The 15,930-nt window shown below is 40.4% G+C and overlaps 1 protein-coding gene across 1 annotated transcript in view; it reads left to right on the top strand.

The window, feature by feature from the left end:
* TUSC3 (tumor suppressor candidate 3) overlaps positions 1 to 15,930 on the top strand; it is a 123,918-nt gene that overhangs the window by 62,646 nt on the left and 45,342 nt on the right. The window contains exon 6 of the mRNA XM_081924600.1: positions 2,092 to 2,181. Coding sequence (XP_081780726.1) covers positions 2,092 to 2,181 — 90 coding nt within the window. The remainder of the gene's footprint in view (positions 1 to 2,091; positions 2,182 to 15,930) is intronic.

Below are 15,930 nucleotides of genomic sequence, written 5' to 3' on the forward strand. Positions count from 1 at the left end.
GCGTAGCAACTAAAACTCTGCTAAAATGGAGAGTGATTATATATTCCAAAACAGGAAGGAGGCGGATTATTAATTTGTGAAGCGAAGTACAAGATGCTATCCTTTTACCCTATCCTTTTATTATGTCTTTATAATATGGAGTTGTGAGCCTGTAGATCCCATACTGTCATCTGAGACAGCTTAAATAATGACATGAATGGGGAGGTGGAGTTGAATACTTTAGAGGTAATATGAAAGAGATAACAATAAATTGAGCAGTAGTGGGTAAGCAAAGAGAGCCCTGGGGAAAATGAGATAAAGAGCAGCTCCCTCTGTATGCACGGATTTCTCTTACTTTCCACATACCCTGCTCCCCAATCATCCATGAACGGATCTCAAGGACTCGTCCAAAGGTGTGAGCTTGCTTTCCCTCCAGGTTGTACATAACGCAAATAACCCATTAATGTTGTCCATTAGCTCCTGCTTTAATGATGTGCCAGCTTGTTCCTTATTAATAGATAATTCAGGTGGAGAGAAGAAGGCCCGATCCAGTCTGTGAACTAGTTCAGGCAGGCAGACAGTAGGTGTGCGGTTGTCAAAACCATTCCTAACTTGATTCATGTCAATCAATAGTCAGCGCAGCTTGGAAGCTGCCGGCAGCCTCAAAAGGCTCTAAGCTGCATGTGGCTCCCTGCTGGACCTGGGATTAGCATATTTTTTGTATTTTAGGCTTGCTAAGCCTTAGGGAGAACAACACAATCATTAACTGGGCATTAAGATAGTTGAGAAGCCAAGTCCACTCCGTTTTCGTACCTATCGCTTGAGCAGTTGGTGCGCTTGCCCCCACATAGATAATTATAAGGAAGATAAAAGGAAGTTCCCCAGTGAGAGCTGGGGTTTTCCCCCCGAAATCTGAGAGCATGGACGTCTGTCAAGCAGGGACTCCCCTCCCCTTCTTTCATCCTTGTATGTTCATTAATTTTCAAGTTAAACTGCTTCCATCAAGATAGCAGTAGTAAAGCTGTGATATGGAGAGAAACAGAAAAATTTGGGACTAGCTGTAGGTTTGAGGCAGTTGCCCTGCAAAGCGTTGGTCATTGTATAGTAAAGGTAAAGGGACCCCTGACTATTAGGTCCAGTCGTGACCGACTCTGGGGTTGCGGTGCTCATCTTGCTTTATTGGCCGAGGGAGCCGCCATACAGCTTCCGGGTCATGTGGCCAGCAGGAATAAGCCGCTTCTGGTGAACCAGAGCAGCGCACGGAAATGCTGTTTACCTTCCCGCCGGAGCGGTATCTATTTATCTACTTGCACTTTGACGTGCTTTCGAACTACTAGGTTGGCAGGATGGTCATTGTATAGTTCCCTTCTAACCCTACAGCTGCAGACTCACTGTCAGCAGCCCCTGAGTCTGGGAAGCTACCTGCAAGTTTAAATTTCCAACACTGCCCAAAGCGCCTAATTTAGCTGTGCCTGCAAAGGAAGAATGGGAACCAGTGTGCCACTGCTTGTTCCTTTGCAGTCCAAATGCTGCATTTTTTTGAACTTGGTGTCCTTTTCTGTCCCCCTGCCTGGTTTTGCAGCCAAATCTTTATCACTTGACACTATATGATGGAAGGTGATTGACACGTTGATGGCCAAGCCCATCTATCAAATTGGCCTGTGAAGTGTTGGTTCTTTTCGGATCTGACTCTCCAATTAGATCATCTAAGGATGACACAACGACTCTAGCTGACAGCACCCCTCCTCAAATACTAGAGTTAGTTTTCCTCCCCCTCTACCCACATGTGAATTCGTTAGAGATAGGCTGAATTCTTCATTCCACAAGTAAGCAATTCTATAAACTTAAAGCATTACCTCATTTCCCCCCCTGAGGAACTAATCTTTGAAGGCCCATTTTATTATTATTATTCATTTTATTCCTATATCGCTTTATATTTTCTCTTTGCTTCCTGCCTTTGCCTACCTTAAGTAATATCCTAACTTTAGTAATCTGTTTTGAAAATATGCACTGCTTGATTATTGGGATATATTTCCTGGGCATGCAAACTTAAGAGCTCCCCCTTTCTTTTGTTTGTTCTATTAATAGCATCTTTTTTTTTCCTTTTTGCAGTGTGTCGTTTTCGCTATGACTTCTGGCCAGATGTGGAATCACATTCGTGGGCCCCCTTATGCTCATAAAAATCCTCAGAATGGGCAAGTGGTAAGTTCTCTTATTCTACCAATGTATAAAAAGAAATATGTCATCACAGTGGCCTATAAATTCAAGTTGCAGGGGGATAGGGTATGAAAATAAGTGACGATTATTTACCTTCGGTCAGTTTTTTCAAAAGACTTGTGTCTAGCACATGCTTTTGATAGCACATGAACTTAATGAAACTGTTTTTTAGGAATGTGCAGTGAACATAAGCGCATGCTTCATCTGTAACCAAAGTTCATGTAAAATTGCTTCTACCCATTGTCTTCTAGCCATACCAGCAGATGGACAGACTGCATACTAATTATGGCTTTCCACTCTCCCTATAAATCTTTAGTGAGGTTTTAAACTTTTTTAGTATGTGTGTGCACACGTGTTATACAAAGAGATGACAGGAGGCTTTATCTAAGGGTGAGCACCTTCTACAATGTCACGATTTTGGATAGAAAATTGGACTACCAGCTTCCTTCTAATCAGCTCATGTCATGAAGTTTTTCCAGCAGTTCAGTCCTATACTTATTTATGCATAGAGTGTCTGGAGAGGCTTTTGACATGGTAAATATGTTTAGAAATGCCGCCTAGGTGTAGCTAATGTTACTTACATGGGTTATTTGTTTGCAATTTATTTATTTGCAAAAAGATCTATTAAGAAAAAAATATGGCAACAGTATAAAATAACAAAAAATGCATTCATTTAAAAGTACAAAATATATTACAATTCAGTTGATCAGCTTCCTTCATCAAAATAATAATAATAATAATAATAATAATAATAATAATAATAATAATAATAATTCATTTATACCCCACACATCTGGCTGGGTTGCCTAAGCCACTCTGGGCGGCTTCCAAGACATAAAAACATAATAAAACATCAAACATTAATAGTAACAATCTGATCCCATATAAGAGTCACAATAACTTTAAAATAAACAACTTACATTCAACATAGCAACATTCAACAATCCATCAGAATCTAATAGTAAACATAGCTGCATCACCTCTCAGGGAAAGCCATGGTGAATAGATAAGTTTTAAGCAGCAGCCTTTTAAACAATGCTTTAGCTGCCTAGCTGGTGTGCATTGGAAGCGCATTCCAGATGGCAGGTGCTGCCACACTAAAAGCCTTGGTTTTAGTGGACATGAGACTAACCCCAGGAGCAAACGCCCTTCTAAGAGTGACTCTCCCAAGGCTTGGTGACCTGGAAAGTATAGATAAGGTAAGGCCTTCTCAGAGGTAGCCTGGTCTCAAGTTCTTTGAGACTTTGCATTCCAATATCAAGACCTTAAGCATGTTGTAAACATTAGCATATGTGGTTATGGAAGATGGAAGTAGCTTGTTGTTTATGCTTCACATAGTCTGTGCTAGTCTTACTTCTTTTAGAAAGCCTCTCCTCCTGCAAATGAGGGGAGGGGTTGTTGGCGAGTCACCCACCCTCCACTCCCTTAGAGCTCAGGGTTTCAGTTTTTCTCTTGGCCTTGCTATGGACCTTAGGTTGGTCGCCCTGGTTGTCCAGGGGGCCTGGTAGGAATTTTTCTATTTGGCATTAGGCTTTGTGGTTTTTTCGCCTACCTCGTAACAACCGTCACAACTTTTGTGGTATTGGTGGGTAGGTTAGGCATTGGAATAATGTGTTTGTGATGTGTGGAAGGGCTAGGTTTGGCCATCGCCCACGCCTTCAATTTTGGGTATTCCGTTAAAGGAATCCGGCGGTCATGTATTCTGTCCGATGCCTGTGTGGCGGGGGGCCATGGCACAACCCTCGGTGACATCAGGGGAGAGCTTATAGTTGGATTAGCATCAACAGGCTCCACCTACTGGTGAATAAACCCCCCTTTTAGACTCACCCCTCTCCGAGTGGGTGGAGTCAACTGATGTGATCCAATGCCTAAGCCAATACCTTTTCACTTGCTGTAATCAATAAAGTTGTGGGCTTTTCTTGCCCATTAACCTTATATTACGTGTCCGTGTGTCTTCATTCCACTAAGTGGGGATCAGGTCCTCGAACCACAAATGTTCAGCCCCTTTTCAGAAGATCACCTGTTTCATCATATAGTGTGCAATAACTGGAAAACACAGAAAGCTGAATATACATTTTTGTTATAACTGTCTCCCTCAGTGGTGACAGCTAGCTTTGTTTCATGAAACATAGTAATTTAAAGGAAGACATACAAAATTAATTGGTTTGCAGGCCTCTTCCTTTGCATTGTCCTGCATTTTGGAACCTCTCTAAAAGTATCTCCTGAATCAAACTGAGCAGGAGACAATAAAGCTGTGATGAAGAAGGAGTAGGGTCTGGTTAAAGTGAAGTGAAGTGTCGCTAGGATGGTGGGTCTAAAAGATACTGGGAAACATTGTAAATAGATTTGCATAACTTAGTGGATGATCCCTTGGTTCAGCTGTTGTAAATTCTTCATCATTTGTAATGAATCAAGTCCCAGGAGGTGCGTTCCGACTGCATAATGATAATCATGCTTTTGACTTCAAAGGGTGATTTGAATCTCAGATGGCTCTTGGGAGTTTGTTTTTTGTGTTGGGTGTATATACATGGTTTTTAGAGTGTAATCCTCTTTGAACTTCCTGCTAGGATACAGAAGCGGAAGAAAAGAAGTAAGACTGATATGAAAGATAGTAAGAGAAACTGTCACAAGAAAACAAATGTCAGGGCTTTGACATAAAGACCTCCATTTCACCTTGTTTCCCACCAAACATAGAAGGTCTAAGATGGGCTGCATTCTTGAATTGTTCTTTGAAGAAAGCAGAATAAAAGTATTATATTTTTTAGGGGGGGAAATTCCACAAGTCATTGAGTTGGTAGTTTTCAAAAATGGATCTGTCCCTCCCCCTTCCTGCGAGCTGAACTTCCCACCAGTTTCATGCATTCTCACTACAGTTTAATGAAGAATAATTTGCTTAGTCTTGCAAGAGGAAATCCATTCTTAATTTTCTTTGATACCTCATATCTTAATTAGAGTAAGAAAAAAAAGTGACGGACTGAATTTGATGACTGATCTACTTGGTGACGGGAGGATAGTTGCTGATGGATGGCATAAAATGACACATTTGGTCTGGCAGCTTTGTTATGCAGAACTTTGACTAAGGAAGTAATAAATAACTGTGTCACTAAAACACTGTGTTTAGAACAGCTCAGAATTTTTCATTACTCCATTTCAGTATTTAATTTATGATGCCTTTTATATGGAGTGACAGAAAGGTGAGAAATGGAAGAGAGCAGACAACTGATGCTAACAATTAAATTAGGGTTTGTGTGTGTGTATGTTTAATAAAATGTAAGTTTTTATAGATTCGGTTTGGATTCTCTGTCCCGGTGGAGGAATATAAGGAGACCTATTTTCATTACTTTCTGCCTTTTTCTCAACATCTTATGATATGTTGTCAGTCCTCTAATAGTTATAGTCTTTTGCTTAGGAGCTGTTCCTTCTGGGAGACATAGAAGGGTGGCTGGCACAGTTCATGTTCATATGCTAATTGTCATCACTGTCCAGAAGCAGCCCAGTGTATAAGAGCTATCCCTCTCATAGCATCTCCCAGACAGGCAGCCATGCTCATCTGTTGCAGCAGAAGCGGCAAATGGCCCTGCAAGCTAGGTAGGGGTGAAGTGAAACTCGTAGCAGTTCTAAAGCCATTTCTTTATTTTATTTTTTGACATTTTAAGGGATTTCTTTACCTTCCGCTGGGGTTAAGGTGGGGCTTTTTGGATATTGTAAACAACGTGATTTTCTCAGGTTGCTATAACTGGGGGAAAAAAATCAAACTTCTCAGAATAATTTTAAATAACAGATTTTATTTTCAAGCACCATAAAGTCTAGCACACGCTATTGCCCTCCTGTATTCTCCTTACAAGCGCCAACATTTGTAGCACAGAAATTGCAGTTCAGCATCACTGAGTTTGAAATGCTTAGTAATTCAGCTAGAGCATAAAACAGTAAGTATGCCATCATTTTGGCGTTTGGGCTTAGAAACTATCCCCTCCGTTCTGTTCTTTGTGTGCATGTGTTCTGGAGGGCAATGGAGATGAAGGCCGTGGTGGTAAGGAGCAGTCACAATTCTGCCTTTGGGGTGCTTTTACCTGTGGCAACTAGGTTAAATTTGCCAGGGCACTCGAGAAAATAGCCATAAAGTCTGGAATTAGAAAACATTCCATTTTAAAATGTCCAGAATTTATCAAGTACGTACAGAAAAAAAGAACTTAAGTCCTGTGTGCCTGCTGATTCACCGGAACATTCTACTGATTGATGCAAGCCAGAATATTTTCATGAACGTTGGTGCACAAAGCAAGAATGGGAGAGCGAAGGAGGAGCCTCAGTGCTTGCCCGTGACTTCGTAAATCATTGTTTATGAAACCACGGAGAGTCATCCAAATACGGCAATGTTGAGCCTTTACAGGGGTAATAACATTTCAAATTCAATTTGTTAACAATGGAAGAACAATAAGTGCCAAAATTCAAATATTTGCAATGCTCTGAATGTGGGGAAAGCTGGCATATGTGCGATACCGTGCTTCAGTTTTAATTACTGCCTAAGTTTATTATATTTCTGTAGGATTCACAGCATCCCCAGAAATAAAGGCACGGTTGCATAAAATTATGTATCCAATGTTAGGCCTACTGATAGTAAACCCATTGAAATTAATGGACATGTGTGCCTTAAGTTCATTAATTTCAGTAGGTCTACTCTAACTTAGTTGGATACAGCCCATTCAGAGAAAGTGTGTAGCTCCAGATAAAAAAAATAATAGGCTAGATAAAGTGCAAGGAAACAATTCTTCACTTGCATTAAATATCCAGTTAACTAATGAGGACATTCTGGACATTATCAACTATAACAAATGGTTGACAATCCAGCTCTGTTAGTAGAATGCTTTGAATGTTGGAGGGAAAACTTCTTCCATTCTCTGTCAAGGGCAATAAGAAAGCCATAATGATGTGTGGTTGAAGGTCATAAAGTTTAATGAAATAACATCTCGCTGGAACAAAGTCTGAGTATGCCTGTTCTAAGGGGACAAAATAAATGACGGTGACTTTTCCATTTACAAAATAAATAAATAATTAAAAGTACATAAAACTGTCCATTCATTTGGAAAACTTCAAAATGCACAGTAGATCTTTTTATTTCTGCCCTATTTCCCTAGCTGAAATTATTTAACATTTATGAAATATAATTTTGTGTCTCTGTTTAAAGTCAAAGTTCTTGAAGTCTTTTGTGCTGTGTGTGCAGAATATCAGGGGTGGTGGCAGGGCAGATCTGACACAGAGTTTGCTTTCCCTTATACTCTGGAGTGGCCTGTATTTCAAAGATATTGTTGCTTGAGAATTGCTCTAGGAAAAGAAAAGTAGAGACCACGTCTTTGTAAATTCTTGTATCAAAGAAAAAGAAGCATGTTTATCCATCTATTATTTATTTGGTGCTTGTTTATGCTCCTACTAGAAATGTCGCTTCTGGTATTGGATTCTGTAAAATACAGTAATGCTGTTCTCATTCATCTGATAAACTGGGAAGCTAGTATAAGGTGAAAATGGTTAAATTAGTTGCACCATTATAGTTAATGAGACTTCTCTTGCCAAGATTGTCTGTTATGCACTTGTTCCATTATAAATTCATGCATTACAAGTGAGCCTTGCTAAATTAGCTTGCACCTTGACTTTCAGCTTGTTAAAACAATGCTACAATATATGGAACATTTTGGGCTTTATTTTGCCAGAAAAGCTAGCAGTTGCAACACTTGCATTCCATAAAAATTGCTAGTTTGTAAGCGCAACATCCAATTTATCAAGCTTGACCTTGTTTTCATCTCTACCACTGATATATATCTGCTCCCTAAGCTGCACTACCACCACTCCCTCCCAACTATCACTAAATTCTTGTTGTATGGATTCCTTGACTGAGAAGGTTCAAAGCATGCTAGCTGTGAGCACGAGAATGGAAAAATCATGGTTATATTGTTATATCCTGTTTACAGGGAAAGAATTGGAATCTTAACTGGGCTAGTCCAGTCCTTCAGGAATGCATAAAGTAGATATATGTGTACTGACGTATAGGAAAAACTGATTTATGTTGGAAGCAAAGTATAGTTGAGTGGATTGAGTTGGCCATTGTGTCGGGGGCACTCTAGAATCAAGTCTCTATATAATTTCCTATTTCTATAACATTGTATTTTTGCAATACAAAGGATATAGGTCACTAAAGAAGTTTTCTTTTGTATTCTTTCTGTTCTTTCACTACTGCATAAAAGGTGGCATTTGCTCTTTATTTCCTTTAATGAAATATTAACATTCCAATTTAATTTTGTTAATGTGAAAGTTTATGTACCCTATAAATTCTGCAGCTGATGTCGTCTCTTCTAAATGAGAGAACGTTAATTTCTTGCTGAGGCATATCTGGTGGGCTTCAACATTCTCCAAAGTAATAAAATGTGGTTTTCAGAATGAAATATCTCTCTGATGTTGAGCTACTTTGAAGTCAATGAAGTGGTGGCTTGTGTTCAGTTAACTGGTAGAGGATACAGTGGTACCTCTGGTTGCGAACAGGATCCGTTCCAGAGCCCCTTTCGCAACATGAGCAGAACGCACCATGTGCATGCGCGGGTCGTGATTTGCTGCTTCTGTGCATGCATGTGATGTCATTTTGAACGTCTGCACATGTGCAAGTGGTGAAACCCGGAAGTAACCCTTTCCGGTACTTCCGGGTTGCTGTGGGATGCAACCTGAACAGATTTAACCTGAAGCAAACGTAACAAGAGGTATGACTGTATTGTTCCCACAAGCTAGCATGATATATCCTCTTGGCGTCACATCATGTCATAAACAAGGGGTTGCCAACATTGTGTTCATCAGAACCAATGTGCCTCTCAGTCTCTGATGATGCAATTTTGGAAAGTTCTTTTGAAAGAGGCCATTTTCCATCTGATGCCTACCTCCTTTTCATGAGCAATGGGCATACTGTTGTGCCACGGTTACACAGATATATGGTATGGTTTGGGAGGCCTTTAATCCTACTGTTTTGATAGTCTAATTGTTTTTTACTATTGCTTTGTTTTTTTAACTTTGTCATCTAACTTGGGATTCTGTGTGATCTGAAAGAATAGAATCTTACAACTATAAATGTACAGATTTTCAGACTAAATGGTGATCAAGCAGTTTCCCGTTTTCTCAGCATCCATTCTGGGTGGCTCTCATTTAGGCAGGTTTTGAAATCTGCTGCATTCTGAAAGTCATGTGAGCAGTTCACAATATATTAACGTTAACTTAATATGTGTCTTTTCAGAATTGTTATAAAAATTAAGTATGGTTTAAGTCATTAAGAGGAAAAGAAAATGTTGACTTTGCAAGGTCATAGTCAGCATTTCTGCATGGATTTCTTTTGCTTAATCCTATAGTGTGCCCCATGGCATTTGTCTAGCTATCTACTTTAGTGCAAGTGTAATAGAAAAAAAATCTCAAAAAAGGCTTTAAAGGAGATAATCAGTTCTTACATGCCTTCAACATAATTGTTCCATGGTCACCAAGATTCTTGTTTTTTGCACTTGGTGTATACATAGTATCGCTGGGGGGAAAGGAAATGCTCTCTTGAGTGCATTAAAACCTTAGTGTTCTGCACCAGCGTTTTAACAGACAATGTCTGAGTGTGAGAGATTTTTCTTTCCAGCATTCACATACTTGTTTTCTCACACACACACTTGCACACTCTTATATACATATTTCATTTTTTCTGTGAACTGGATTGTACACTGAGAGCCGGAGGCCATTTCCGCCATCGTAGCAGCACATTCTGCAGCTGCCGTGGTCATGGAAACTGTTGTAGGTAGTTTTCATATCCAAGCCCATTTGCAAAGAGTTTTCTCTATGCAAATCCACACAGGAGAGAGATTACATGAAGAAAAAAACGATTGGCCATTTCCCATGAGTGAATTGAACCTTGGAATATGTTGCTTTGTGGGGTTCAGGCCTGAAATGGACGAATCATCCTAATTATCTCAATGCTTTGGATGAAAATAATGTTGGCTATTTCTGTCACATTTCTAAAAGTCTGAGACTTCTGTTATGGTTAAAACTGTCAAGAGACTGGTGGTAACCCCAGAATTGCATAGAATCTGTGGCCAGTATTGATGATGCCTAGATGAAGTATAAGTTGAGGCTACTTTGAGGCTACTTTGATCAAAAACTATACAGCATTTCTTTAAAGAGCATGAATCTTTTTAGAGGCATAATGAAACATGGAATCAAATTGGGTTGCTTAGTCCTTACATATTCTCTTTATAAAAATGCCATTTAAGTCAACTTTTGAAAAAGATATATTTCTTCGTTGGAATGTTTCCTCTGTTCATTTTGAAAATGCAGGTTTGGTTATTCTTGATGCTTTTGTTATCACTGGGTAAGGTCTGGCAAAAGAGATGAGAGTAGATTCAAATGAATAGAGGTTGCATTTTAATTCCATCAAAACGAAGTGAATTTCTCCCCCAGAACATTCATGTCTGATAGGGTACATCACACAGTATTAAAAGTACTAGTTTTACACAAGACAATTAAAAGAATAACCTTCAAACTTTCTCAGCGACTTTCAGTCTCTTATCATTCATAGAAATGTCAGAATCATAATGCATGTACTCATGAAGATTTTGAACTGTGAATAGAGGAGGCTTCCTTTTGAGGTTATATTTGCTGGAATAGAAAAGATAACAGCATTATCAGTGTTTTTTTAGTGTAACCAATTTCTCATTGCATAAACTGAAATGGACTTAATGTGGTTCAAATATTAGTTGAGTGATAATATTGGACTTGTGATATAAAGTCAGGACATTGCTTTTAGATGAGGTGCAACTCAAATAGAATTGCAAGGTTTGGGGAGTTAACTTTCATTGTTTGGGTATTTTAAGCCTTATTTGAACATGCATGCTGCATAAACATTTGCCTCACTCAAAGAGCTAGTCCACTTATGTATGTTGATCTCTCATAAATTTCAGCATCAAGTGATAAGTTGCATGGGTTTAAAATCTGATCGTTTTATCTCTGTTTTATTCCTGAAATGTTTTTGTATAATGGTTAGTCAGTTGATTGACTGCATGTCACTCAAAGAACAGTTACTGAGTGAGTACAAAATACACAAAATTATTAAATGTGTGAATGGCCCATCACTGATAGAATTTTAATACCTTCCCACATTATCTTATGTAGAGCTGACCCTAAATACCATGGTTTTGGTACCTCATTTGCAGGCAGTGAAAAGGGAGGGTGTATTGTATTGTGTGTGTGTTTTTATGTCTCTTTAGGGGCAGTTTATTTTTTAACATATTTTTATTAAAGATTTGTTGGTTTACAAAAGTATATACAATGTCTTTTTTTTCCAAGTTACATTCTCTACAGATCAGTTTCATTTGTTGAGACATTACAGTACAGTGGTATCTGGGGTTACAGTTACAGATAGATAGCCGTGTTGGTCTGCCATAGTCAAAACAAAACAAAATCCTTCCAGTAGCACCTTAAAGACCAACTAAGTTAGTTCTTGGTATGAGCTTTCGTGTGCATACACACTTCTTCAGATACTTCAGATTCTTCATATCTGAAGAAGTGTGCATGCACACGAAAGCTCATACCAAGAACTAACTTAGTTGGTCTTTAAGGTGCTACTGGAAGGAATTTTTTTTGTTTTGATCTGGGGTTACAGACGCTTCAGGTTACAGTCTCCGCTAACCCAGAAATAGTACCTTGGGTTAAGAACCTTGCTTCAGGATGAGAACAGAAATCACGTGGTGGGAAGCCCCATTAACTAAAGTGGTGTCTCAGTTTCAGGTTAAGAATGGACCTCCGGAACGAATTAAGTACATAACCAAAGGTACCACTGTAGTGTTACATTAGGAAGAAAAGAGGGAAAGAGGCGGAGGGGTCCATGGTGCGTAGGGGTGGGGTCAGGTGGCGATGTTTCTATTTTACTTAATGTATGTGTGGGGGTTTGTGTCAGCGTCGCTTGTGCAGCTTCTCTTTACTATTCGCTTGTGTTCCTTTGGTGGTAAGAGAGGTTGGGGTTGGCCTAGGGTGTGGTTGTTTGTTTGTGATTGGCTGTGGTGAACTTATTGTATTGTTCTTTGGGGTATTGCAAAGGCTCGGATGGCTGCTGCCAGGACCGCCAAACCTGGTGACAATGGTGGAAAAGCAGGCCAAGATGCAAACTTCTTCTCCTCCCTTCTTCTGCTCCACTCCTTCTGCTTTGGGCAGAAAAAAGTGTCATTAAATATAGAGGAATCAAGAAATCAATGTGCAAACTTAAACCAGGCCCAAAAAGAAACTGTTAGGATAGAATTGGGCTATAGACTCAGGGTGTTTTCAGCCTGAGGGGCACTTTCTCTTCTTGGCAAGTCATATGCTAGTGGTGAGTGGTTCCAGAGGCAAAAGTGGGCGGAACAACAACTGTAACTTTTACCTTTTTACAGTAAGCTAGTTGCTACACACCTTCACACACCCATCTCATATCCTCCATCCAGATAAGCAAGAGGCATTGTTAGAGCTCAGTGGCACAAACAAGTCAGGGAAAGAGATCCTGAAGGAGGGTGCAAAGCTGGGGAAGTGAGGGGTGTGGCCTAAGGAGGAGGGGTGTGGCCTGGGAAAGTTCCAAGGGCCCAAATAGAGAGACCTAGAGGGGCTGCCTGTTGTCTTTGTCCATGGAGTTTTCTTGGCAGGGATACTGGAGTGGCTTGCTGGTTCCTGCTCCAGGTGGATAACGTTTAGTCAAAACTTTCCACTGTGACCTGTCCATCTTGGGTGCCCTGCACGGCATAGCTTATAGCTTCTCTGAGTTATTCCAGCCCCTTTGCCATGGCAAGGCAGTGATCCATGAAGGGGCAGTGATCCATGAAGGGAAGATCATGGCCACTGGTCCCATCACCTACTGGCAAATAGAAGGGGAAGAAATGGAGGCAGTGAGAGATTTTACTTTCTTGGACTCCGTGATCACTGCAGATGGTGATAGCAGTCACGAAATTAAAAGACGCCTGCTTCTTGGGAGGAAAGCAGTGACAAACCTAGACGGCATCTTAAAAAGCAGAGACATCACCTTGCCAACAAAGGTCCGTATAGTTAAAGCTATGGTTTTCCTAGTGGTGATGTGTGGAAGTGAGAGCTGGACCATCAAGAAGGCTGATCGCTGAAGAATTGATGCTTTTGAATTATGGTGCTGGAGGAGACTCTTGAGAGTCCCATGGACTGCAAGAAGATCAAACCTATCCATTCTTAAGGAAATCAGCCCTGAGTGCTCACTGGAAGGACAGATCCTGAAGCTGAGGCTCCAATACTTTGGCCACCTTGTGAGAAGAAAGGACTCCCTGGAAAAGACCTGGATGATAGGAAAGAGGTAGGGTACAAGGAGAAGGGGACGGCAGAGGACGAGATGGTTGGACAGTGTTCTCGAAGCTACCAGCATGAGTTTGACCAAACTGCAGGAGGCAGTGGAAGACAGGAGTGCCTGGCGTGCTCTGGTCCATGGGGTCACGAAGAGTCGGGCAAGACTAAACAACTAAACAACAACAACAACAAGAAGAGGGGTTGTATTTGGCTCCTGGGCTGAAGGTTTCCCACCCTTGCTATCATCATTCCCTTTGCATTGAGAATCGGGGTGATTGCTAGCTCCTTCCTTTATGGCTACAATATCACAGTTTTCAGGATCTTCTAGTTGGAGCTGTGGCAGTTAAAACAGTACCAAGTCAGTATCCATTTGTCCCTACTATATAGTATGAAGAGGTTGATGCAATCAATGTAGCATTCTGCATTCATACAGTCAATTTTGATACTTTTATTGATAAATTATTCAGACCTTATCGTTTCTCAGAAACCTGTAAGGGTATATGCAAAGAGCACATTGAATGAAATGATGGTTTGTGCTTGTGTCCTTGGTTCAGCTAGTAGATATATATTTTTTAAAGGCCTCAAAGTATTCTCTGTGTGGCTAAATCTAAGAGCATTCAGTAATTTTAATTCACTTTAAGGCAGAAGCTTGATGGATACACACTTTTTTCCAGTTTTATTACACCAACTCCTGTACTGTTGCTAACCTTGGCCTAAGCATGATTAATGCAGAAAGGAGCAGAATGAAAATCTTTTTCATACTTCAGATTGCCATGTGCTTTGTGGGATAAAAATGTAGCCCCAACTTCAACTTCAAATTAAAAGCCTTAAAGGGAATACAGTGTGAGGGGCTTCTGTTAAATGCTTAAATAAATGAAATGACCAAGGCCAGGACCTGTTTCCAGAAAGAGAAAAGTAAGGGGAATGTGTTGTGAGAGGGAAGATTATTGGTTTGTTTTTGTTCTAATTTTTAATTGTCTTTTGTGTCTTTTATATTGCAATTTTATGTTGAGATCTATGGATAAAGTGTGATGCACAAATAATAACAACAACAGCAAACAACAATAATAACCATAATAATAGAAGCATATCGGAATGGTCTGACACCTGCAATATTTAAGAAGTTAGCTTTGCATTTCACTCCCTGAAATTTCTAACAGTTGGTTTCTCCTTGGCAGCCTTGCTACATTTTGAGTTTGGGAACTATATATTTTCAGAATGAACAAACAGATATGATATTTCTCAGCATGGGAAACCATGCGAGTGGTGCTGTATACTCTTTCTTTTTTTCTTTTTTTGCTGTACCAACCTTCACCTTAACTAGAGGCAATGGAAAAGGGGGGGGGGGTCAGCCAGCAACACCCATAGCATAGTTGCAAGCCCTGATAGCTGCTATGAATTTCTGCTACATCTTGAAAGCTGAGAATCGTGGGGAATTAAAGTATTACGGAGATGATATTATACTGCAGTGTTATCAGGACCTAGGGGTTTGATATGAACTGTAGATTAATCTCCTGGTTGTCTTAAGGGATGACAGGGGAATTATTCCAGTTGTTCCATATGATTTCCAGAGTGGATAAAGATGATGCTGACACTCTCATCTTTAAGAGGCATGCTGATGAATCATGCCTGCAGGGATTGATAGCATTCTAAAAAAAGGTAAAGATACCCCTGACCATTAGGTCCAGTCGCGGACGACTCTGGGGTTGCTGCTCTCATTTCGCTTTACTGGCCAAGGGAGCCGGCGTACAGCTTCTGGGTCATGTGGCCAGCATGACTAAGCCGCTTCTGGCGAACCAGAGCAGCACATGGAAACGCCATTTACCTTCCCACCGGAATGGTTCCTGTTTATCTACTAGCACTTTGACGTGCTTTCAAACTGCTAGGTTGGCAGGAGCAGGGAGTGAGCAACGGGAGCTCACCCCGTTGTGGGGATTTGAACTACCGACCTTCTGATTGGCAAGCCCTAGACTCTTTGGTTTAGACCGCAGCACCACCTGCATCCCTGATAGCATTCTAGCTGGCCTCTAATCTGCAAATTGTTATCATTGCAAGATGGTGGGAGATTCATTGGCAGTGCTGGGGGAGAGCGGGTGTGACGTAGGAGACTCTTAAAGGGAAAATGAGGAGAATTTGAGAAGGCATTTACCCCTTGGAAGCTGAAAGGTTTGTATGCATCATACGCACACATGAACAGGATGACAATATAAACCCCATTCCTGGTTGAATATAGCTGCACTTGTGTATGCTGTCTCTCGGGAAATATTAATTTAGCTATTCTGCATAGCTGTGCTACATGATAATAAACCCTACGTATCAATATTTAGATGTTATGGAGTTTTAAATCATCAAAATAGGGGCTTATTGCAACAAAATGACCGTATAATGAGTTGAACATAAATT

The sequence above is a fragment of the Podarcis melisellensis genome, assembly GCF_964234715.1.
Source record: "Podarcis melisellensis genome assembly, chromosome: 9".
Taxonomy (NCBI): domain Eukaryota; kingdom Metazoa; phylum Chordata; class Lepidosauria; order Squamata; family Lacertidae; genus Podarcis; species Podarcis melisellensis.